Source organism: Lampris incognitus, chromosome 2 (genome assembly GCF_029633865.1).
Source record: "Lampris incognitus isolate fLamInc1 chromosome 2, fLamInc1.hap2, whole genome shotgun sequence".
NCBI classification, from domain to species: Eukaryota; Metazoa; Chordata; class Actinopteri; order Lampriformes; family Lampridae; genus Lampris; species Lampris incognitus.
In genome coordinates, this window is record NC_079212.1 from 110946486 (window position 1) to 110969495 (window position 23010).

The 23010-nt window shown below is 41.7% G+C and overlaps 2 protein-coding genes across 4 annotated transcripts in view; one reads left to right on the forward strand and one right to left on the reverse strand.

Moving 5' to 3' along the window:
* Positions 1-691: 691 nt before the first annotated feature.
* Positions 692-14587, reverse strand: alpl (alkaline phosphatase, biomineralization associated). Its single transcript, XM_056273061.1, has 12 exons — positions 14454-14587; positions 11324-11487; positions 10398-10517; positions 8682-8797; positions 7544-7718; positions 5997-6172; positions 5657-5797; positions 5412-5481; positions 5144-5278; positions 2624-2815; positions 2401-2520; positions 692-1763 (listed from the first exon to the last, which is right to left on the reverse strand). Exons 2-12 carry the CDS (start codon positions 11394-11396, stop codon positions 1498-1500), a joined length of 1584 nt encoding a protein of 527 aa, XP_056129036.1. The 5' UTR covers positions 11397-11487; positions 14454-14587; the 3' UTR covers positions 692-1497.
* A 906-nt stretch (positions 14588-15493) lies between these two features.
* ece1 (endothelin converting enzyme 1) overlaps positions 15494-23010 on the forward strand; it is a 34402-nt gene continuing 26885 nt past the window's right edge. Inside the window, exons 1-2 of one of the 3 annotated variants that reach the window (XM_056302226.1) lie at positions 15494-15957; positions 22858-22944. In XM_056302226.1, coding sequence (XP_056158201.1) covers positions 15955-15957; positions 22858-22944 — 90 coding nt within the window. In that variant the 5' untranslated portion in view covers positions 15494-15954. Of the gene's footprint in view, positions 15958-22391; positions 22945-23010 lie in introns of those variants that run through there. The other 2 variants (XM_056302227.1, XM_056302225.1) reach the window with 2 other exon arrangements.

A 23010-nucleotide genomic window follows, 5' to 3' on the forward strand; every position in this document is an offset into this window, starting at 1 on the left:
ATTGTAACTTCTTAATCTACTTCTCTGGAAGCTTCAAATAAGCAGTGTATCATCATATCTACTCAACACTGAAGTAAACCGTTATTCCTTTTGGCTTAGCAAACCCTTAGAATAGATTAAAAAAGGAATTTCTTTAATTTGCAACTAATTTTTGCGATTGATTCAGCACGTCCAAATGATCTGTAATTTTCTGCACTTTTAAAAGCCCGGCAGTCCCTTAGCATTAGCTACAGAACAGATGTAAACCAGTGCTGCAAGGAAAATGTATTTGCAGAAGTGCTTGATGAATAAAGCTGATAAATAACATGGTTTGTAAATATTTTTAATGGAAGACATGTCTAACAGTAATGTGAGCCTCCTGATTTCCAAAAGGAGATATATCATGGTTTTTGACAGTTTATTCAATTTCCCATTGGACTGTGTTGAAGCCCAGCAAGAAGATTCAGCAAAGTGTTAAGTTTCTCAAGTTTTACCGAAACGATGTTTTTGTCCCTAGGTTACCTTTCGAAATGATGCTTTATAACATTTTAATGAGGTCTAAGTTAAAAAAAAAAAGAAAAGTGATGCTATTGTGTTCAGTACGTTGAACATCACTCACAAAGGTAGTACCACCCCAATGTCAAAGGAGCCAAAGGCAAGTCTGGGAAGCCTTAAATTATATCCGCAGAAAAAAAACAACATGCAAGAGCCAAATAGGAAAACCAACGCACTCCCCTTTATTGTTTAAAGGATTTTAAAGCATCTGTTTTTGCACCATGATTGTAGGTTGGGTTTCTTTTCCCTCATTGGGTACATTGTGAATATGTACATACTGTATGCCAGGAGAAACATGCCATGTTTTGTTTTGTTTTTTTCCTTTTTATACATTCCCAACTTAGTTCTTGAAATCAAAATTTTGGATTTGTAAACAAATCATGATTGTACGAGATATCAGATGAAAGCTTATGAGGTAGATTTACTTAGATGAATAATTAACATATGACGAAAGGGCAAAATTTGTCAAACATTTGTCAAGCCAAAACTACATTTATCAAAGCCCTACAGGGTTTACATTACATAAAACAACTATAGGCTTTCCACAGAAATCTATAAGAGTGGTCTTTTTTAACCTTTAAAAAAAGACTTATTTGAAAAAAAAAAGGCAAACCATAACTAGAATAACTGACTCACCAAAGTCATTTATCCATACAACATCAAATTACATTGACTTTACATGTGTCATGGGCGACGCCGTTTCATAATGACAATTCAACAAATTGCAGCGGGTACATCTAAAAGGACAAAATGTTATAAAACATCCTTTCACTTGACTCTGTTGACACTTACAGTGAACCCATGTCCAACATTTCCTAGATAAAAATAAAATTTGAAACGGGTTAAATAACACAAAAACAGAAGCCAAAATGTGTACAAATGGTTAAAGGAGGAGAGTGAACAGGTGTTAAGGGTGAGGGGAGGAGGGGATGTGGGAGGGTTATCGTGGTGGGGGGGGTGTTGTCAGCACAGAAGTCGGGTGAGCATGAGTAGAGCTACAATGTAAAGCAGAGCAGGGCTTAATCTCCTAGTGTTGCTCTTTAAAACACAGTGGTCTCTGTTCTGGCCAATGCAGGCTGCATATGCCATCACATGGGGAATATAGTTCTGCTCATGGACCCCATGAAGCAAGTGAGCCATGGGACCTTTTGCAAACACAGCCACGTCCTCGCCACCATGGGTTTCCATGCGTAGCGGCACTGCGGCCTGGGCCTGGTAGTTGTTTTCCTCTGAAAAGGAGAACAAATTCAGAACAAGATGCTGATGCCGTTGGTTGTACTAACTTCTATTTTTTTTGAGGGGGGGGGTTCCCCTTTTTTCTCCCCAATTGCATTTGACCATTTACCCCACTCTTCTGAGCCATCCTGGTTGATGCTTCACCCCCTCTGCCAATCTGAGGAGGGCTGCAGACTACCACATGTCTCCTCCGATACATGTGGAGTTGCCAGCCACTTCTTTTCACCTAACTGGGGAATTTCACCAGGGGGACGTAGCACATGAGACGATCACGCTATTCTCCCCAGTTCCCCCTACCCCTTGAACAGGCACCCCAACTGACCAGAGGAGGCGCTAGTGCAGCGACCAGGACACATACCCACATCCAGCTTCCCACCCGCAGACATGGCCAATTGTGTCTGTCGGGACGCCCGACCAAACCGGAGGTAACATGGGGATTCGAACCGGTGATCCCCGCATTGGTAGGCAATGGAATAGACTGCTACGCTACCCGGACACCCTTTAGGTACTAACTTCTACTTTCATCAGCGTTCACACTGACCACATTTAGAAGATGTCATGATACGGCCTCTTCATGTCTGTATTTAGTGAATCATACATGCAACAAGTAGTAGGGGTGGTTTCACTTACGATAGTCTACAGTAGAGACATTCTCCCGTGCTCCATTTACTACTTTAAAACCTGGTCCGTTACCATATGAGATAGATGTGAAGGGTTTCTGATCTACATCACTTAACATGGGAGCCAGCCCTGTGCATAACAGAGAAAATATTAGCTCTTGGCATCGTATCCATGTAATAAGAAATCACAAAGTATTAGCCTGTTGAATTATTTCATTGTCAGCATTACAAACCAAATATAGTGTTTCCTCTGGGAGTGTAGCCTCCGAAGTTGAACACATGGGAGTGGTCGGCTGTAACTACAGTGAGAGTCTCGTGGATACTTGTCAGGAGGTCTGCCCGTCCAATGGCGCGGTCCATTTCCACAGCTTCATGCAGGGCCTGCTTGGCTTTGCCCTCATGGTGCCCATGGTCAATACGCCCACCTGTGGAGGGACCAACACAAGGTCAGCTGATCCTCTCTCCTACAAATGAGAAAAACTCTAATCAACCCGAAAAATGCAGCAAAGGCTTTATTATTGATTAATCTACAGGAGTTTGCTTTATGTCTAGTGGCATTACTCCCAACACCGCTTTACTAGATTGTTAGATATCCTTAACATGGTTTGTAAAAACCAACTTCTTACTCAGGACCTACACAGACAAAACTTAGCAGTATACTAATGATTATGCGCAATATAAACCTTTCAGTTGCAGCCATAATTTCTCCCTTTCTAATAAATCATATGATCTGCACAAAAGTACTTAAATTTTGGCTCAGTCAAATTTCAGTCAAAGTCACAATTACTTGTAGGATTATTTATCACATTCACTGTCAGCAATTCCTTTTAAAACAACATTAAGAGAAAATAGAATTGAAGAAAATATGCTGAGAGATGGAGATGATTTCAAGCAACACAGAAAAACATCATTAGGTAAGCTTTGTAAAATATGGCTTACTTTCCTCTAATTTCATCTGGATTGGATAAGGATACATATTCAAAACATTTGTTTCTAAATTAAATTCAATCAAATGACAAACAACTGATCTCTGCAGGGCTAACCTAGCAAGGCAAATAACTTTATAAGAGTCCTGTCTTGACATTGATGCAAAACTTTTGCTAATAAAGACATTTCTCCTTACATGATATGATGAACATTTATTGTATAAGTTGGCTGAACAGAATTGAATAGCAACGTGTATGTCTATATAAAAAACTCATAAAATCAGCAGGGTAGGGCATCTGAGTAGCATGGTGGTCTATTCTGTTACCGACCAACATGGGGATTGCCGGTTTGAATCCCTGTAATACCGCCAGCTTGGTCGGGTGTCCCTACAGACACAATTGGCCGTGTCTCCCGGTGGGAAGCCGAATGTGGATATGTGTCCTGATCACTGCACTAGCACCTCCTCTGGTCAGTCAGGGTGCCTGTTCGAGGGGGGAGGGGGAACTGGGGGGATAGCGTGATCCTCCCACGTGCTACGTCCCCCTGGCGAAACTCCTCACTGTCAGGTGAAAAAGGAGCAGCTGGTGACTCCACATGTATCGGAGGAGGCATGTGGTAGTCTGCAGCCCTACCCGGGTCGGCAGAGGGGGTGGAGCAGTGACCGGGATGGCTCGGAAAAGTGGGGTAATTGGCCAAGTACAATTGGGGAGAAAAGGGGAAAAAATCCCCCCCCTCAAAAAAAAATCAGTAGGGTATAAGAACAAAAATGCAAAGTCTGTGTTTTATTTGAAATTATCAGCATATACACGTGTTTTCGGGTATGTCTTGAATGTAATATGTTCATACTGTCCTGAGCCTTGCTGCTGAGAAGACCTGTTGGGTAATATTGCTAATGTAGTAATTTAAATTGACAAAGTTACATGAGGACATTCCTGAACTAAATATTCGTGGTCATCCTTTGTACTGGACATAAAAAAACAACAAATTGGTCTGGTACCAGTAACCATAGCTCCCTAATCTACATCTAACACACCATCGACTCTAAAACTAATAAATTCATATTGGCCCAGCTCACATTTGCATCTTTGGGCTCAACAACCGCAATTATTGACTGGAGTCGCTCATGTTCTTTGTCACACACATATCTAGAAGATTGAGGGTGCTTACATTTATGAACTTGTAACAGGATTTGCTCCTGTATTTATCTCTTGCATTTCCAATGTTGTGTAAATCAGATTTCCAATGTCAACAAATATGGAAGTAGCCCCTTATATTTTGCTTATTTCTGCTGAGGGAAGACGTTAAAAAACAGACATCTTCTCCATCAGAAAATGCAGGAAAAAAAGAATCCACCTATTAACTTTTAAAAACTTTAACCCTATCATTGTTTTAAAGGGGGCATGAAACATTCAGGGAACATTCTTTAAGTCCTGTGCATCAACTACCAGTTTCCTTCCATACAAACACAGCCAAGCTCATTTGCATAGGAACTGGAGTCAACTTCAGTTGTCATTACGTGTTTCCAGCAGAGCGTGAACACGACAGGATTAAGCACTGAAACAGCAAGCATGCTCAGCTCCCATGTGAACGGAGCCGTTGAGATGCTTTGAAATTGGATTCTACCTTGACCTCTGTAGGAGTGTTCTCCTTTCTTTCACCACATCTCGTAAAACAAGGCAGAGTGAAGGGCAGCAGCAGAACAACATCCAACGCAGTGGGTAGGGATTGAGTGTTCCTGCTCAAGGACACATAAGCAGGGCCATGCCAATACTGCCAATGACCCTTGGATCAAACTGTCCAGTTTTGCAATGAGACAAGATGCTCACCTTCCACCAGCAGGTAGAATCCACTGGGATTTTTTTTCAGAATCCTGATGGCAACCTCCACCATTTCTGTCAGGGAAGGGTCCGTCTCAGTGTTTCTCTCCAGGTCATATGGCAGATCCCCAGGTTCAAAGAGACCTGAGATAACAGGCAGCAAGGTGAACACAAAAACCAAAGTATTAGCAGCAGGAATGAGGTGAGAGCTGCATATGCTGTGCCTCATTTCCACTTTAACGACATGTTCATAATGGCCCTGAAGTCAAAAACTCACCCAATAAGTAATCCACGTTATTAGGATTTAGTGATAAGAGTTCCCTCTTGTTCCATACATAATAGCCTTTCTGCTCAGTGGGGGGAAAAAATTGAAAAATGACAGCACATATAAACTGTGACTGACAAACCAATCTGTGGTCACTTTGAACTCTTTAAATATCTAACTGAAATTGATGGGATAAAAGGGAATGGATGGAATAGGTGGGGAAGAGTGAAGAGAAGGGAAAGGGAGGAGAAAGTCACCTTATCTTTCATTTTGTCCACCCACTCCTGCACCAGGTTTCTACCGTCTTTCCGTGTGCCATTGTGTTTTGGCACCTCAGGATACTCTATGTCCAACATGTTTTTGGGGAACATGTACTTCCTCCCTCCACCCATAACCACCTGAATGTCCACAGAACAAAGTGATGGAAAAATAAAATTGAAACTCTTAGTCGTAATTGTTACAAGATCAAATTACGTGATCCGCAAACAAGATGTCGTAATATTGACTGTGTAAAATAGAGTGACAGTTCACGCTGAACATAAATAGGCTGTCATAAATGTACTTGTGAAAATCCCAAAGATCAGTGTTCTGGCTCACATCGATGTTGGGGATGTTTTCAAAGAGCTGCTGGGCGATGTCCTTGCAGCCTGCCTGCAGAGCTTCGGCTGGCATCTCGTTGTCGGAGAACCAATCTCGGTCGACACAATGAGCATAGGCAGCGCTGGGTGTGGCATGGTTGACCCGGGTTGTTGTAACGATTCCCACAGACTTGCCTTGAGTTGGAAAAGAAACAATTTCTTAAATATTAACGCTAACTGTGAGGTATATCTTGCCGACCTTACAAAAAAGAGCATTTGTTTCTTTCGGTGTCCCTGAACCATTTAAGAAAGTTGACCTGATTAATTGTGCCATCCATTGCTGTTAACACTGTAGGATTCTAGCATGAGATACAGTTGAATCTCTGATTCTTTCTGGACACCCCTCCACTGTACATCCCTCATGCAAACAGCAGAGCTAACATATTCAATTCTTGCATGTCCTCAGTTTCCTTGTATCAAGTGAGTTTACTGTATCTATACAGAATATGTTCTTTCGCCAGGTGAATATAAGTCTATCCCATAACAGGGTACCACTGTGTTGGAGGAAAAAAAACAGCTTTAAAGAAGTGACAAGTATATCCTTGCAGGTGCATATTAATGTAGATATGGAGGTAGGCTCTAAAGGGAATTTATTGTGTCTCTACAAAACATGTGTGTGTGAGAGAGGAATACAGGTATTACATAAAACCTAGAAGTGTATCCTTGGAGGTCTTGCATTGTTCAAAAGACTTAAGATTGTACGTTTCTTATTCCAAACAGATACTCAGTCAGCAAGTTGTGTTGAGGAGACACTTTTATTGTTTGTTCTCTTAATTCTCAGTCTAACTTGCTTACCTGCAATTATATACCACCTTCATAATTCTGCTGTTACATATTGTTTAATGTGACCTATGCAGGCAACCCACCTTAGTCAATAAAGGTGGTTTGGATTTTAATTGTGACAGCATGGAGTTAAGAAGGCAGGGATTTGATTTCTTTTTTGTTTTTGTTTTTTGGATTTTCCCCCCTTTTTCTCCCCAATTGTACCCAGCCAATAACCCCACTCTTTCGAGCCATGCCGGTCACTGTTTCACCCCCTCTGCCGAGCCGTGGGGGGCTGCAGACTACCACATGCCTCCTCCAATACATGTGGAGTCGCCAGCCGCTTCTTTTCACCTGACAGTGAGGAGTTTCACCAGGGGGACGTAGCACGTGGGAGGTTCAAGCTATTCCCCCCAGTTCCCCCTCCCCCCTGAACAGGCACCCTGACCGACCAGAGGAGGCACTAGTGCAGCGACCAGGACACATACCCACATCCGGCTTCCCATCCGCAGACACAGCCAATTGTGTCTATAGGGATGTCCAACCAAACCCGAGGTAACACAGGGATTCGAACCAGCAATCCCCATGTTGGTAGGCAATGGAATCAACCGCTACGCTACCCGGACACCCGAACAATACATATTTTACTGTTGCTAATAAAAGGGAATCTTGATGAGAAACATTCCATTGAAAAGAAAAAGTGCACATCAAGTTGTGTGTGCTGTTTTTTCGGCTTCACTCTACCTGAATCTTTGGCCCATTTGAGAATTGAGGTGACTTCGTTGCCCTCAGTGGTGTTACACTGGGAGCGGATGGCGGCTGCACTCACGCCAACTGTGCCCTCATTGGCCTTGACCCCACAGAGGTATGCTGTGGCTGTGCCCGCACTGTCTGCCACCTGAGCATTGGTGTTATATGTCTGTACAGATATAGGTCAATAATATTTGTTAGTGATGTTGTCAATAGCATAGTCTTGTGTGCCTCTGATGGGGTTGGTATTTGTTAAAGCTGCAATCCCTAAGATTTTGCATTATTTTATCCCTTTGAAATGTGATGACGAAGTGGCAGTTCTGATGGACAAACAATATTACAGTAGAACAGCATTCCAATGTAGTTAGATTTAGGAGCCGGAGAGAAATAGACCTGTTGCAAGTGATTTTCTTGGACTACAAACAAAGCATAGCAGCCGTTGTGGCTCGTGTGCCATCCACTCACGAGTAAGAAGTCCGCACCTTTGTTAAAATGAGGTCCTTGGACCAAAGTTAATGCAGGCAGTCTAAACTTTACCAAACTACACCGCCACATTGGTACAGTTGTACTGACGGTCTGTCTGACAGAAGCATGGCTACATCACCATCATGTTTTAATCGTTTCTTTCCTGATGGAGTTGTTTACAACATGTAGGTGTTTGCCGCTGCACCAGTGTTTGTCCTACCTGGTCAAAAAAATTCAATAGCGGTATATTAGAGACTAGAGTGTGGCTGCAAACAAGGTAAAGATGACTATTAGCATTATGCAGCCTGACTCCATGGTCCAGATGGATAAAATAACAATTTATTAATGAAGAAATATTATGGATTGCAGCTTTAATGTGATGACTGTAGAATGCCATTCTTACAAAACAACCAATTAAAATGTGTTTTTGTGTGTCAAAAAATTATTACAACTATCACAGACACAAACTTCCTTTCTGCCTGAGGCATTAATGATCGAAGTATACCATGATGTCTGGCTGGCTTTTTTAACAGGCATGTAACATAATACACTTGCATGAAACTGTCTATGACCTTGCTGACGATGATCTGCCGAGCTAGGGGCCATTATCGGCCATGGCTGGATCAATACAGAGTGCTATCCTATACGGCACAACAGCAAGTCAAACCTTGGCCAGAGCCACAAAAGGGAACTTGTCCATCTCCAATTGGGTCTCCTCGCCACTCTGTCCTCTCAGCTGCCCCTTCAGTATCCGCGCTGCCGTCACCGTGGGAATGCCCATTCCTGGACAACAAAAGCAGGCCTTCTGTTGTGACTGTTGATTAGGTCCATGCACTTCGCCTCTGGGGCAGACAGAGCCTTCTCATACACTAACATGTTTTCATGTCTTCCATTTGTTTCATTGTGAGGTTGTGCTAGTTTTACATGGTATGACCATTTTATTCATTTGTACTTCAAAACTACAGAATTGTGACAAACAGAGAACAGCTGATGAATGTGCGACACATGAAACAAGCTTGTACTGCTATGTATTAAAAGTTTTTTTCCTACATCTATACTGATAGAGAGAGAGATGTCATATTCACGTGTTTATACTTTTTTTCTGCTTGTTGATTTACAGTATATGACTTTATGACTTTTGACTTCTTGTATTACTTTTCTTAAATTGTGTTTTACATATATCTATAAGTGTTCCAGTGAGCAATGCATCGAGTCGAATTCGAGGTATGCAGATTCTGATTCTGACTCGAGTTTTGATTTTGATTAAGATTGGCATCATCCCTATGCTGTCAAATCTAATCCTAGCTCAGTAATTTAGCTTGGATTAGATAGGCATGCCCTGTCAGACTGACATACATCAGCGGTGTGTTTTTCATACTCTTGTCACTTTAAGTAGTTCATGACAAAAACACGTTTTGCTAATATGTGTGATGTCAACTGTGGTTTCCATTAGATGGCAAGCTTCAGTCCCATGTCAACAGTATTTTGCAGTGCTCTGGATATTTTGATGATGGGGCAATTCTATGTATGTGAAATTATCGTCACACATGCAGTACAGGAAAACATGCACTGAATTGCTTTGATATGATAAACCCTACAATTCTGGGAGTTTAGCCAGGAAATAAATTAACAACTACCTTTCGACTACAGTTAGGCATGGACACAGTGCTATTTAAGAAACAGTATCTATGACAATGGTTAGAGGTCCTATGGGATTCTAGTTTAATGTGTTACCGAGTCACCACACTTGATGAAGTGAGAGTGAAAAATATCCTATGAATCAGTGATAAATGTCTCATAGTAAAACATTTATATCCTATGACTTCATGTCAAAAACAGACAAGTTCAAAAGGTGTGAGGGCACACGTGTTTGCTCATCTCCAACTATGGAAATATGAGTAAAACTACACATTACACAACAAGGGAGTAGAGGCTGCAATAATGGACAAAGTTTATTGTGTGAATGAGTAACCTTGTACAGACAGAGGTCAACTCATCTTATGGCTGCACAGTTATTTTGTTTTTGACTAATCACTGTCTCTACTTGATGCATTTCATTCAGACTGCCCTTGAGACTGCATCCAACCGGTGTTATCCAGTTTATGATAAAATTGAATTCTCAGCTGACTGAATTGTCCATGCTCAAGCCCATCCATCAGAAATGACAAAAGGCCAAAGTGTATTCAAGGCTTGTGTCAGTGAAACTGCTTTTTGATACTGAGCTCTCGCTAGCTTCAGCCAAACACTGCTCAAAAGGAAATTGTTCTCCACTAAAATACTTCCCCTTTGGGATTTTTTTTTTACATCCTGTCATTAACCATTTAATCATTTTATGTCACAAATAGCGGGATACAGACGCTGGTTCTGTAATAGCATTGCTTACCATCTCCGAGGAAGAGGATGAGGTTCTTTGCTTTGTTCCTGTTCAGATTCTGTAGCTCCAGAGCGTTCTTCAGGGTCCGCTGGGCCCATGTGTTCCAAAATTTGGGATCTTTCTCTTGCTCTGTGAGTCACATTAAACTACTCTAGCTGGTTTTGAAAGGGTGCATGAGCCAACAGACAAGATTTGCCTGTCAAACTGCTGGAAGTATTACATTTGAATGAGATTCAGATATTCAAAGATGTCAAAACATTTTCAATTTTGTTTGGAGGTAATGTATATATGACACTGACTCAGCTGTTAGTTGTAAGTAAACTATTCCTCCCACAGTACAGCTTTAGCAATTGTATCAACAGCACCCAAAAATTACTTCAAACATATGCATACTTGCTTTTCCCATAATGATGATGTAACACAATGAGCGCTTTAACAACCATTGTAACTGGCATGTTTGCATTGTAATCTTAACACAACTCACAATTCCATCCATCCTTCCACATATAAAAGGCATGTTATGATAAGAGTGTTCAGGTCTCCATCCGGTTAAAATATTTGCCAAAAAAAAAAAAGTTATTTTAAAACAAGTTGTGTGGCCCTTTCCTTACAAAGGAAGCACAAGGGCGTATTTAGGGAGTGAATTCCTGTTATTTTCATAGATACAACTGAACAGATAGCAGAGACTAAAATAAACATGACATTGGTTTAGACAAATATAACTTCCAGAAAGAGTTCCAATAGTTTCTCAACATGCTAAAATAAACATGAAATTTGTGTAGACAAATAAAACTTCCAGAAAGAGTTTCACCGATAGCTTCTCAACCCCCCCAAACATCTCCAATAACTACTGAAGACTTTTTGGTGCACTACAGACAGCTTGGCAATATAGCTGTTTTAATTTACAACGACTGACTAAGGAGAGCATAACTTACCCGGGAATTGTGGTTTCCCCAGGCCTCCAAAAACCAGACAGGCACAAATGGCGAGTAGGGCTGTCACCATCATTTTGTCGTCTCTCTATGGTTGATGTGTCGCTCTAGACAGCCACATGTCAGTTTAAAAACCCAGAGGAGGCCCGTCTGCAGTCGTCTCACAGCTAGGAGAGAAAAGACATACTAGTAATGAAGTCTGAGTCACCATGTCAGCCAACATGGCTAAGGCTCTCAGTCTTAATTTACCAAGAGGGATGATTTGGCTAACCACATTTATTAGTTTTTCCTTGACACCATTGTGCATATCATCTGCCCAGATGCAAACATTCACACTTTTGGAGCTGCTTTTAGAGTCCTGCTCCTGAGGGTACTTTTAAATTATAGTACATACTATACTCCTAACTCAAAAGTAACTGGTTTCTCAAGAAGAGAGAGAAAAAAAACATTGCCTTTTCCAGTCCCTTCCCCTCCCTCTGTATTTTTCACATGAAGGAATAGGGTAGATAACGATTGAGGTGACCACAAGTACACGGCAATAAAAAATAACATGAGTAACAAATCCATTTCCATGCAGTCAGGACTGTCAGGAACATCTTTTTTTTTTGTCCAATGTGCTGAATTTTGCCACAGCTACGTCATTTGCAAAACCAACCCCTCTGCACGTCATCAGGCTTTGGTATGGAAGAAACATTGGGGAAGGCTAGGTTGAGCTGGAGACCTTGCTGTGAATATAAGTAGCTCCAACCGGGGCCCTTGTGGGTCCTGGCCAGCCGGGCTTTCATCTATAATTATCCACACCCTCCTCCTGCCTTTCCTGAGCTTATAGTCAAGGTCGCTTTAATGGGATTGAGCGCCCTAGCACTGGGAGGTTTAATGGCAATAACAAAGCTGATTAGTAACACCAAATGATTGACTGGACATCTCCACCTACAAGTTAAGGAATGAAATCACTTCTCCTCTCAACTGAAGAGTACTGTTTTTTTCTGTGCAAGAATCTTCCCAAATACAGTTGTACCATATTGGGTGAAACTCAGTACTTACTGGTATTACACTCCTTTTACTGAATACTGGAATTATAATGTGAACTGTGAAATGTGAACACACATTTTTCTAAATAATCTCTCATTCAGATTGAATGGATGAACAACATTAAATATAGTTAAATGTGTTGCCAGAATGCTAAGAATTTGCTTTTTGAATAAAGTCAAACACTATTTTTTTAACCAATGTGTAAATTTGCAGGTCAAGATTCTGTAAAATGCAAAAATATAGGTGGCCATCTGAGAAAGGTTTTCCTCTACAAAAACTTTACAACCTCTTGCAATTCTGGTGGTGGGTAGATTGAAATCAATTTTATTTTTTTGTAATTGTGCAGCCGTTATGGCTGTTTAATCAGTGGAAACAGATTCGTAATAAATATTGTTGGTCCAGCCTACTACTGTTGACATTCACATGAGCCCAAGTTTTACATTCCTCCTCCTCTAGTAATTAAAAGGCACAGTTGTAAGAATGGAATGATTGATTCATAGAAATCCTCCAAGGTCCTGCCAAGACAAACAACTTCTGTATGTGCCAAATGGTATCTACTTGGAAAGAAGAGGCACATTTAAACTAGCCCCACTTTTAACAGGAACACGTATAACACAATTCCACGAAAGGACTAGTTAAAAACTCAATTTTTACCAATCTTTAGATGCTGATGACCAGCGGTAGTAATCTCAGAAGCGTAAAGGCCCACCCAGAGGCAGAGCACCAGCTAGTCTGCAGGTGAAGAAGCAAAGCAGTGCCAACACTGCCAGCAGCAACATGCCACAGAGGAACGCAGTGAGAGCTACATGGAACCAGTCAGTGTCCACACTGTCACCATGCATTTTCATGTCCAGGTTTAAAGCCAAACGTGCTGAATGGAGTGAAATGTCCAATGCCCGCAATAGTCTCACCCCTCAGCTCCACAGTATGTTAGTGTCCAGAGAAGCCTGTAACAGGTGTCTGCAGTTCCTTCACACAGACACTTTAATGCAGCATTGTGGTACGTATTAGCAGTTACACCACACAGATTAGGCATTTATAATGCTGTGCCTTGCAGAGCCGTGGGATAGATGCTCCCTCAGGGACAAGGAAGCTGGCATTAAAAAACACAGATTGTGCCAAAACTCTCATTTCAGCTGTCAACTCTCTGCTCCTTTTCCGCAGAATTTAAGAATGTTATTGTTAGAATTGCCAAAGAAATGTTACCCAAACGGCTGAAGTATGTATTTCAATTTTATTGACCGTCACCAATAAGGACATCAGATCCTCTAGTGTATTCTCAACTGGCAACTTGTTTTGCCTCTCACACCGAGCTGGCTGATTTACTGTGCTTTCAGAATGGTTAACAAATAGATATTCATCCTTATCATGTTGGGTGTCACCTTCCTAACTCAGTGATGTAATAATTTTTTAATTGTGCAACAGTTTGGCAAGAAACGTACAAGGGCAATAAAGTTAAATTTACCAGATTTGTGAAAGTGTGAAAAGAGAGAAATTATGTTTCAGTATAGAAAGTTTGCAAAGCAGGTTTCCCTGCTTGTTATTTACATTAGAGATTACACAGGGTGTTAAAAGCCATGCGAATGTCTCCCCAGCTTGCTCCAGCTAATGTTTAAACACCATGAGGCTTCTGTTACCATTTTTTGATTCAGGGGCTTCTGTAGATCTAAATGTTTCTGGAAATATTAACCAGACACGAACCCTTCAAACTGTATTCAAGAAAAACATTTATTTATTTTTTTTTGTATTTACTTTTTTTTCTTTTTTACACAGAGTAGCGTCTCCACAACTCGTAGGAAACGCTGAAAGTGTGTCGTCCATTGAAAACACCGAGCTCAAAATCGCGTCTGTAGTTGGTTGGGGAATTTTAAAGTGAAATAAATGCTGCCGGATGATACACACCGGCTTTGATTCGAGGAAAATAAAGAGGTTGCAGTAATATCCGGTGCAGAGAGAGAGAGACCGTCAAACACAGCTCCAGATGCTGGGTGCAAATGTGCAACTTGTTTCCTCTGAACATTTTTGGAGCGACGCTTCCCTGCTGATCCACGACACGATCCCAAAAGCATTTCACGGAAAACTTTGAGATAGTTTTACTTACTGCAAGCGGACTGTGATCGTCTTCTGCATCAATAAGGGCGCTCTCCTTCAGAAAGCCTTGCAGAAATCGCATTCGCTCCAGCAAACTGTTTGCCTTGTCGCTACCTTCCAGTCTTTTTATGAGGCCGGTGCTGCGGGGGGGGGGGGGGGACTGAGAACAGCGGTATGCAACCCACGGTGGAGAGGGGACCCTTATAAATAACGATTGCCAATACCATGATAACGACAAGGGGTAGATCATGAGCTCCCCCTGTCGGCCGTTTGATGTACTGCTACATAAATGAGCGCTCACGCGGCGTCTCCGGAAAACATTTTTTCGGGAATCCAGAGGAGTTGAATCAAGTGCAAACGGACTTGGTATATATAGTTGGTATATATTGTTCAGCTTATAGTTGCACTTGATTCAACTCCTTTGGATAACCGTGACCTGGATGAATGAGAACAGTCACAGACATTTTTGCGGAAACCACGTGAACGGCGAGGCCCGCTATTTCACACAATCAGGGGGTGGCTCTCTCAAATAACAAGTGTTGAAAATGTGCAACTCTTTTGAGGACGCCTTTTGAGTAGACGGAAGTACAGTGTTTAAATTTGGGGTTAATTTTAGGAGGTGGGTAATGGCACTGCCTTACAACAGTTCGCCGGCTTCGTCTGGTCACGTGGTTTTCGAGAAACTGTATGGAAACTCCTCCAGTGACGTAGGTTACAGCTATTGGCCTGCTTTTTCCAACTCGTGTGTTTCATTTCTGGTGTCTTTTTTTTCTTGTAAATTAAAGGAAATGGAAACAGTGAGTAATATTTATTTTTAATTTTTAAATAAGAACATCGTTTCTTTCAGTAACAGAAAAACAGCGTGTCTTCTAATCTTGTTGGGGCAATTTATCACATCAGCCGTTTTTCAGGTCTCGTGTTATCTCGACAAGATACTGAAATGTTACTCAAATGGGTTTTCCGTATATTGTTGCAACCTTTAGGGGTCACTGTCAGTCAGCCCCGGTACATCGGGTGCAACTACGTCAGTCATGGAGTGAACGAGAAACGCTGGACGTTTGCTGAAAGTCTCATTTCCAGTAGAGTGCGAAAAGCTCTTAAATGTATTGTTTTAATCCTCTAGTGGGTAGGTGACAAATACGTCGTTCGTTCCTAGAGTAGTCATACGATTGGGGGTTGTTTTTATCCGCATGCTTAATTAGGGGCAATCACTCGTCCATTTTCTTATGCCTACAGTAAACTGAAGAAACTGTAACTTTAAAAAAAACATGTTACTGAGTTTGGAGTCAAGCCCGCCCATATCTTGAATTTCATTCGTTAGCATGATTAACAGCACGATGCACAGACTCGACCGGTAGGCGACCATTGGCTGAGGAGGTATAATGTTCTGGCCGGAAAACCAATATTTACACTGAGGTCCGAGTCAATTGAGTAGCAGCAGTGGATAGCGGAGGTCCGCTGTCTCCGGGAAAAAGGCGCACCAGGGTTAAGGCAACAGACCATCTTGCGCAATGGTAGGAACTGTATTCTGTTCATACATTGTTTGTGTCGTTGTTTTTTTTCTTTTCTTCTAATTTCATATCAGTACGAAACTTCACCTCTGAGGACCCACACACCATTAGCATGCTATTTATCATTACAGTGTTGTGGTAAGATTGAGAGTTGCTGCTGCTTTCTCTGCGACGCCCACACTCGGTGCAGCGCTGCCTAAAGCCAGCCGTCTTCAGCACCTTCCGTCTATTCCCCCTTTTTTAATGGTTTAAATGGACATCGGCGAATTGTGCGATATTCTGCAGTAACCGATCGACTGTAAAACGTTTTCGTAAGAGAAAATAAGAAGTAATCACTTAATGTTATACCTGCCTGCCCCCCCCCAAGAAATTTCTAGTAGCTTCATGGCTTATCATATCTTAACAGAATTAACAGAATGTTACCTTCAGCCTATATAAACATGCCATCAGCGACAGCCTAAGAGCCTAAGCACACTTCAGCCATAATGAAATAGCAGGCTCTCTCTTGTTGACGGTATGGTGGCTAGCTTACTACTACTACCCTGTTGGTGTGTTGCAGTTTGTTTTCACAGTCAAGAGTTCAGCTCTATAAATGGGACATCGCCAGTCTAATGTCAACAAGCAACCAGTTCTTAATTTTGAACTTTGCTCAAACTGGGAACACGGGAGTGACTTGCTTTCCATCTGGCAGTCAACTCTAGACTGAGAAAAAATGTATGTAACATTTTTTAAAAACAAAAATAGAGCTGATGGTTACATTTTGGTTTACTACAGAAGTCTGCAATTTCAGGTTTTGCTGCAATTTCTTCATCTCCATTCCCGCTTTAAAGAGTAGAAAAAAAGGTTCTCATTAGCTGTCTTCAATAAGCACTATGTTAGGCTTTCTAAAGTAATCCTATTATTTGCTACACTAATTTCCAAAACAGGGATTACAACACGCTAGTGCTAATTGACTTAAATGTGAGGCGAAATTTATTCTCTCTTTCTCACAAGCAGATATTTTGGGGTGTGTAATCTCATTTTGTCTTGGTTTTTTGTTCAGTTTGACTTTCTGATCTTGATGAGTGTCTTATCTTATATTCTTCCCCTCTTTCGAACATTTATAATGTCGCTTGCCTCTTCTTTCGCCTGTATATAGTCAATCCTTCTGTATATATCTGAAGATTATTGTGTTGTAGTGTTGTTAATCTATGTTAAGTACACTGAGAGAGCCACGAAACTGGAGTCAAATTCCATCCATGTGCAAACCTACATGGCCAATAATGAATGTGATTTTGATGTCAAAGCAAAACTGGACCCCATGAAATAAAATGCCTCAGTCAATTACATAAGATATTTTTGCTGTCAAAGCATTACTTGGTATCTACGTTACAAATAAACCCACATTATCACATATGACTTCATGTCTATGATTGACAATATTGTACACATCCAGATCCAGACATGTCCTCATTACGAAACTCAGCCTCCGTTACGGTTATTCATTGCCTCGAAATAACGTACGATTGGCCTCAGCGAGCTGCGACAACCACAGGTACAGCCCAGATAATCTGCTGTTAACATGTAAACATGCTACCACTTTAATCACCACATTACAGAGGGATGAAAATAAAAGCTCTCGATGGGGGTTCTTACATTACACCTGGGAGACAAAAGAGTCCCATTAGTGATCTGTACAAACCAGATTCAAAGCTCATCCTGGCCTGTGCATTTTCACCAAAGAGCAGATATTACAAAAAAAATTGTTATCTTGGATTTGACAGTCGGATTTTTTTTTTAATAAAACATAGTATTGCACAAATCAAGGCACCAAAAACAACAAAGAAGTAATGCTTTTTTACGAGTATGCTTTCGTGGAACTGCCAGAATGTAAGCATGCTTTTAATTTTTTATTTTTTTTTAAAGATCATTATTCACATTTGAGAATGGTAACCTTTTAAGTGCAGTGACTGAAGTTTTTTTTTTTTTTTTACCTTCAAATAATCGTCTTCCGCAGAATAAAAAAGAAATCCTGTTCAGGAAAATGGACTTTTCCCCCCCTAACACATTGTAATCGGGGTGGTTTCTCGAAAAGGAAACATTTCTCAGCTCTGGAGGAAGACATTTCCAGTTGGGGCTTGACGTCAGGGGTCAGGAGCAGCAGCCTGGGACAACTCTCTATTTATCTGTGGCCTTCAAGCAGCCAAGCCGAGGGAGGGGGATTGGGGCGTGGGATAAAACCATGGGACCTGAAATCTTCATATGGAGTTGGTGTTGTGCTCTGATGGCAACATACTGATTCAGAATAAGAATCACTTTGTTCACCAAGTACAACAAGTATAGGGGATTTATTAACAATTTACATGGCAATCCAGAGCAAATGTGTTCACACACAGTGCAGAGACAATAAGAGGTCACATGGAGTGTTAGGAAACAGTGCACATTCATACAGCATGCCGGGTTTTGGCTGTAGCTGTGGACAAGGTATGGTAGGTGTGCAGACTTGCAGCAATCCACCACACCACACCTTCATACTGAATCAGATAAAACTGAAAATGGTTACGAAGAACTGGTTGTAATGCATGTGTAGGTTTAATCCCCTTAAAGAAGGGGGCTGTAGGCGTGTGGCTTTGTTTACATTAGTCATGCTGGTATTTCTGGAATGTATTCCTGTTCACAGAAATCACCCTTGGAATTCACAAAGGGGTTAATTGCTTACTTTAACCCTTGAAGAAAGTTGTTCTTCTCCTTTTTTTGGTCATGCATAACTATCGCGTTACATCTCAAGGTTAGAGAGGTTGTGTCTGGGCAGACGCTATCACCCAGTAGTCCTTGTGGGAGGCAGGTACACATAAAAGCACAAGTTTTACTGCAACGAATAAATTCAAAACTTCATATTTCAATCAGTTTGGGTTGTTACATTGAGATTGGTATAAACTTTTCATAATGAGTAATAAATAGGCTGAGATATTTACAATGCTCAAATAAGGAAGACAGAGGTTCCTTTTTTCCAGAATTGAAATACGTTACTACATGAAACAAGCACATTTCTCATCCCCTGACCACATCCTTTCACTTGAAAATGTCATCTTTACAAAACTTCTTCACTTACTCACGGTTCCGTTTTTCCTCTCATTTTAATTCCCCTCTCCTGAGGCAAATTCTCAAGTACTGTGGGCTACAATGCAGCAGTCAATCTCTAATACAGATATACTCTAGTTGTTCTTGGGGAATGCTTCTGTGCCACAAATAATCATCTGGTTTGGGGGATAAGTGACGAATTACTGATGCATGTTTGTGGTTTACGGCCTCGCTCTGCTGCGGCGTCACAAGGCTTCCAAGAATCCCAGGATGTTAAACTCTCTTGGCTATTGCACACACACACACACACACACACACACACACACTGTGAAAACACACCATCGTGCACTGCACAAATGGGGGTGCTGAGCGTGTCAAGAAGGTCTGTTGACAATTGGCGATCTGACGCCTGGGTCAAACAGTATTTTATCCATGAATTTTTGATGGTTAGCTGTTGCATGAGAGGTTGCCAGAACGGTGCCACACATGACAATATATCAAGAACCTAAAAGTTAAGACAGCTTTGGGAAAATATTTGTGATGCTGTCACACCATCTGAATAGATGGGTGGTAAATCATATGCGCCACGCCTCCAGTACTCCAAAGCACCAATTTGAATGGCATGCGCATGGACTGACTCTGTTACAGATGTATTTAGGCTTCTGCACATATACAAATGTGGAAATCAGTACCCGTAGTGTCAGCTACAATACTTGTACAACTTATTTCCCAAGACAAGGCTGAGGTTAGTCACAGTACGTCACTGACAGGAGAGGGGAGGGACTGCAGTCACTTTACAATGATTTAGCTACGGAGGCAGTCTGTGAAAACATGTATAAGTGCTGCGAGGCACATCTGCAGAAACGCTGATTCCAAGAGCTCAGGAGTTAGTGAGTACTTAGCAATGCCTGCCAGCCAGCCACACATTCTGTGCTAGTCAGGTAAATTTTATTTGTATAGCCCAATATCACAAATTGCAAATTTGCCTCAGTGGGCTTTACAGCAATACAACATCCTGTCCTTAGAACAATTCCCTTAAAAAAAAACTTTAACAGGGAGAAAAATTTAGAAGAAACTTCAAGGAGAGCAACAGAGGAGGGATCTCTCTCCCAAGACGGACAGACGTGCAATGGATGTTGTGTGTACAGAATAAAACACAATTTGCAGAATACAACATTGAAAGAGGATAACAGAATTATAATGGAATTATAAGATATATGATGAGAAGGAGGCCAAGCAGTGTCCAGATGCTACCAGAACAGCCTAGGACCTGAGCCAAGCGACCACTATCACCATGGAGACCTGACAGGTGGACAGACTACACATGCGCACAGGGGAGACTCGCATCACGCCATTCACATGCATGGGAGAAGAGACAACAAAAAGGATTTTTCACACATTGGAGTGAGATAAGGATATAACATTGAAACAGGATCTGGATTTGTGAGATATTTTAAGAAAAATGCGATGAGGAGGATGCCAAGCAGTGTCCAGGTGGCAACCACCATCACCATGGAAACCTGGGAGGAGGACAGACTACACATGCACAGAGGGGAGACTCACGTCACACCATTCACATACACAGGAGAAGAGACAAGGAAAGACAGTCAGACATAAGAGACTAACTTCTTTTCTTATCTAATTCTGTGCCGTGAACGGAAGCAGATCACGTGATTAAGTCTGGTATATTCTCAGCATACCATCTCTTTGTGGAGTAAAAGGTTGTGACCTCAACTTTTCTGTATCTTTATTTTTTTAGTTTCACTTGGCTTAGCCTAATTGAAATCCATGGTTTTTGATATGAGTTAAATCATGACCACATTGTTAGGTGGATTAGTTGTAATTTTTTTTGTGAATTATTTTCTAACATGTTATTTTTTGATGAAGGCAAAATGTTGTGTGTGTGTGTGTGTGTGAGAATTGTAAGAGAGTGAGAGAAAAACATCAATAATAGTTTATAGATGGGTCAGCTTGTCCTTAGGACTATTAGCCTAAAGCTTACAGCTATAGATCAGTTGAAACTGTTTATGTAATGGGATGGGTGTCCTAAAAACAACTGATGTGCCAAATGTCTGTCTGTCTGTCTGTCTGTGTGTGTGTGTGTGTGTCTCTCTCTCTCTCTCTCTCTCTCGCTCTCTCTCTCTCTCTCTCTCTCTCTCTCTCTCTCTCTCTCTCTCTCTCTCTCTCTCTCTCTCTCTCTCTCTCTCTGTCCCCTACCTCTTCTCAGTGTCTTTATCGTGCCCTCGTTCCTCCCCCAAATTCCGTCTTTTCAGCTATCTCTCCTCACCTCTTGCATGCCTATATTGTTGTTTCGTGAACTTCCTCCTATCCTCACCTATCATCAGATTAACCCCGTCACAGGGTAAATATGGGACTTTGCAGGCACTGAATCTTGGTTCATGTGCCAAATATATCAGTGCAGGCATGGGTGTGGACTTGTGCAAGGATTGCTTTATTTTGGGGTTAAGAAAAGGATACTGGCGGCTAACTGTTCCTCTTATTGCATCTTGGTTTGACTCGAAATCTGGATTTGAAGGGTAGTTTGTAATCCAGCAGATGCCTGGCCTTGTGTTTGTGCTTTGTCTAGGGGCCTGGGACACAGTGCACTATTGGATGTTTAACTAAGCTTTGACATGGGTGGGGGGAAGACTCCTGGAGAGAAACCCAGACATGCCATTCCTCTGTTTGGGTCAATATCCCCAATTGTTAGTCTCACTTTGGTGAGCAAGCCTGACCTGTTACACTGTTTGGGTTTTTTTTTTCAACTTTTTTCTTTTCTTTTTTTTTTTAGAAATGTTAAATCTATTTAAAGCTACAATGAAAGTCACTCTTATCTTTTCCTGACTTTCACATTTTAACCCTGGTTGATGTTTATGTTTTCACTCGCCCCATATGTCTGTATTCATAAAGGCTTTAGACAATAAGCACTTGTGTATTTAGAGATAAACTTTAGTATTTCACTGTGGATCATTTCACAGTGGTACGGCAGTTCAGGGGTTAAATCGAGAGAAACAATCCACTTGTCACACCTATTGGTAACTCCAGGCAACAACGGAAAGCATTTCGTGGGAGGAGGGTATCATGCAGGCTCCTCCCCCTAATGTAACATATCCTATAGAGGACAGTGGGAGTGAACCATGCTGGTCAGGTTACCTCCCCAAATCCAACTGAAATCACTCTGTGGAATGCACTCACACACACACACATGCACACGCACACGCACACATATGCACGCACATACACAGTCTCAGTCACGCAAGTCGATCAAGTCAATGCTCCTTCCTGTTTTTCACCAGTTCCGTCTTCTTTCTCTTGTGTTGCGTTTGGATTGACTGGGCTGAGTAGGAAGTCCAAAAGAGAAAGAGAGTTTACCAAAGGGAGACCTACAAGTCTGGTAAACAGACTTGGAGAGGGAAGACATACATGAAGCCCTTACAAGGATTTTAAAGGGGGGTGATTATTGGTGGTGCTCTGAGATTAGCCTGTAGGGTATTTGACAGGGCTCGGAGGTTGGGCAATGGGGGTTGCGGGAGACATTGCAGGGGTTGAGGTGGTTAGGCTTAGGGGTGTGAAAGCTTTTGAGCTGAAAGGTGTAGGCTGGGGAATTGTTTGTCAGTAAACTCACTATGTGACTGGAGGAACACAGACCAGACACACCGGAGAATCTACCCGATGGATTTAATAGGGAAACCCTTCTCTGAAGTTGTTCTCAGAGACTGCTGAGAAATAGACGTCACACATTAACCCTCTTCCTCTCTCACACACACACCTCGGTGGGAGAGAAGAGTGGCCAGAAAGAGCATGGAAGCACTGAGAGAGTCAATTCTGCATTTGACTTTTCAGATGTCCTCATACAGGAGAGCCACTTTAGATGAGGAGGAGCTGGTGGACTCCACTGGTGATGAGATCTACCCATCATCGCCCATGCAGGTAAATGCATAAACATCCTGATCTACATTTTTGTGATCACAATGAGAACTTATTTCACTTGGCAAA

Coding starts and splice junctions, on each gene's coding strand:
- alpl (XM_056273061.1), bottom strand. CDS start 11,396: ATGATGGTGACAGCCCTACTCGCCATTTGTGCCTGTCTGGTTTTTGGA. Junction 5,279..5,411: donor TAACGTGGATTACTTATTGG/GTGAGTTTTTGA, acceptor CTGTTATCTCAG/GTCTCTTTGAACCTGGGGAT. Junction 1,764..2,400: donor TGTCTCTACTGTAGACTATC/GTAAGTGAAACC, acceptor TCTCCTTTTCAG/AGGAAAACAACTACCAGGCC.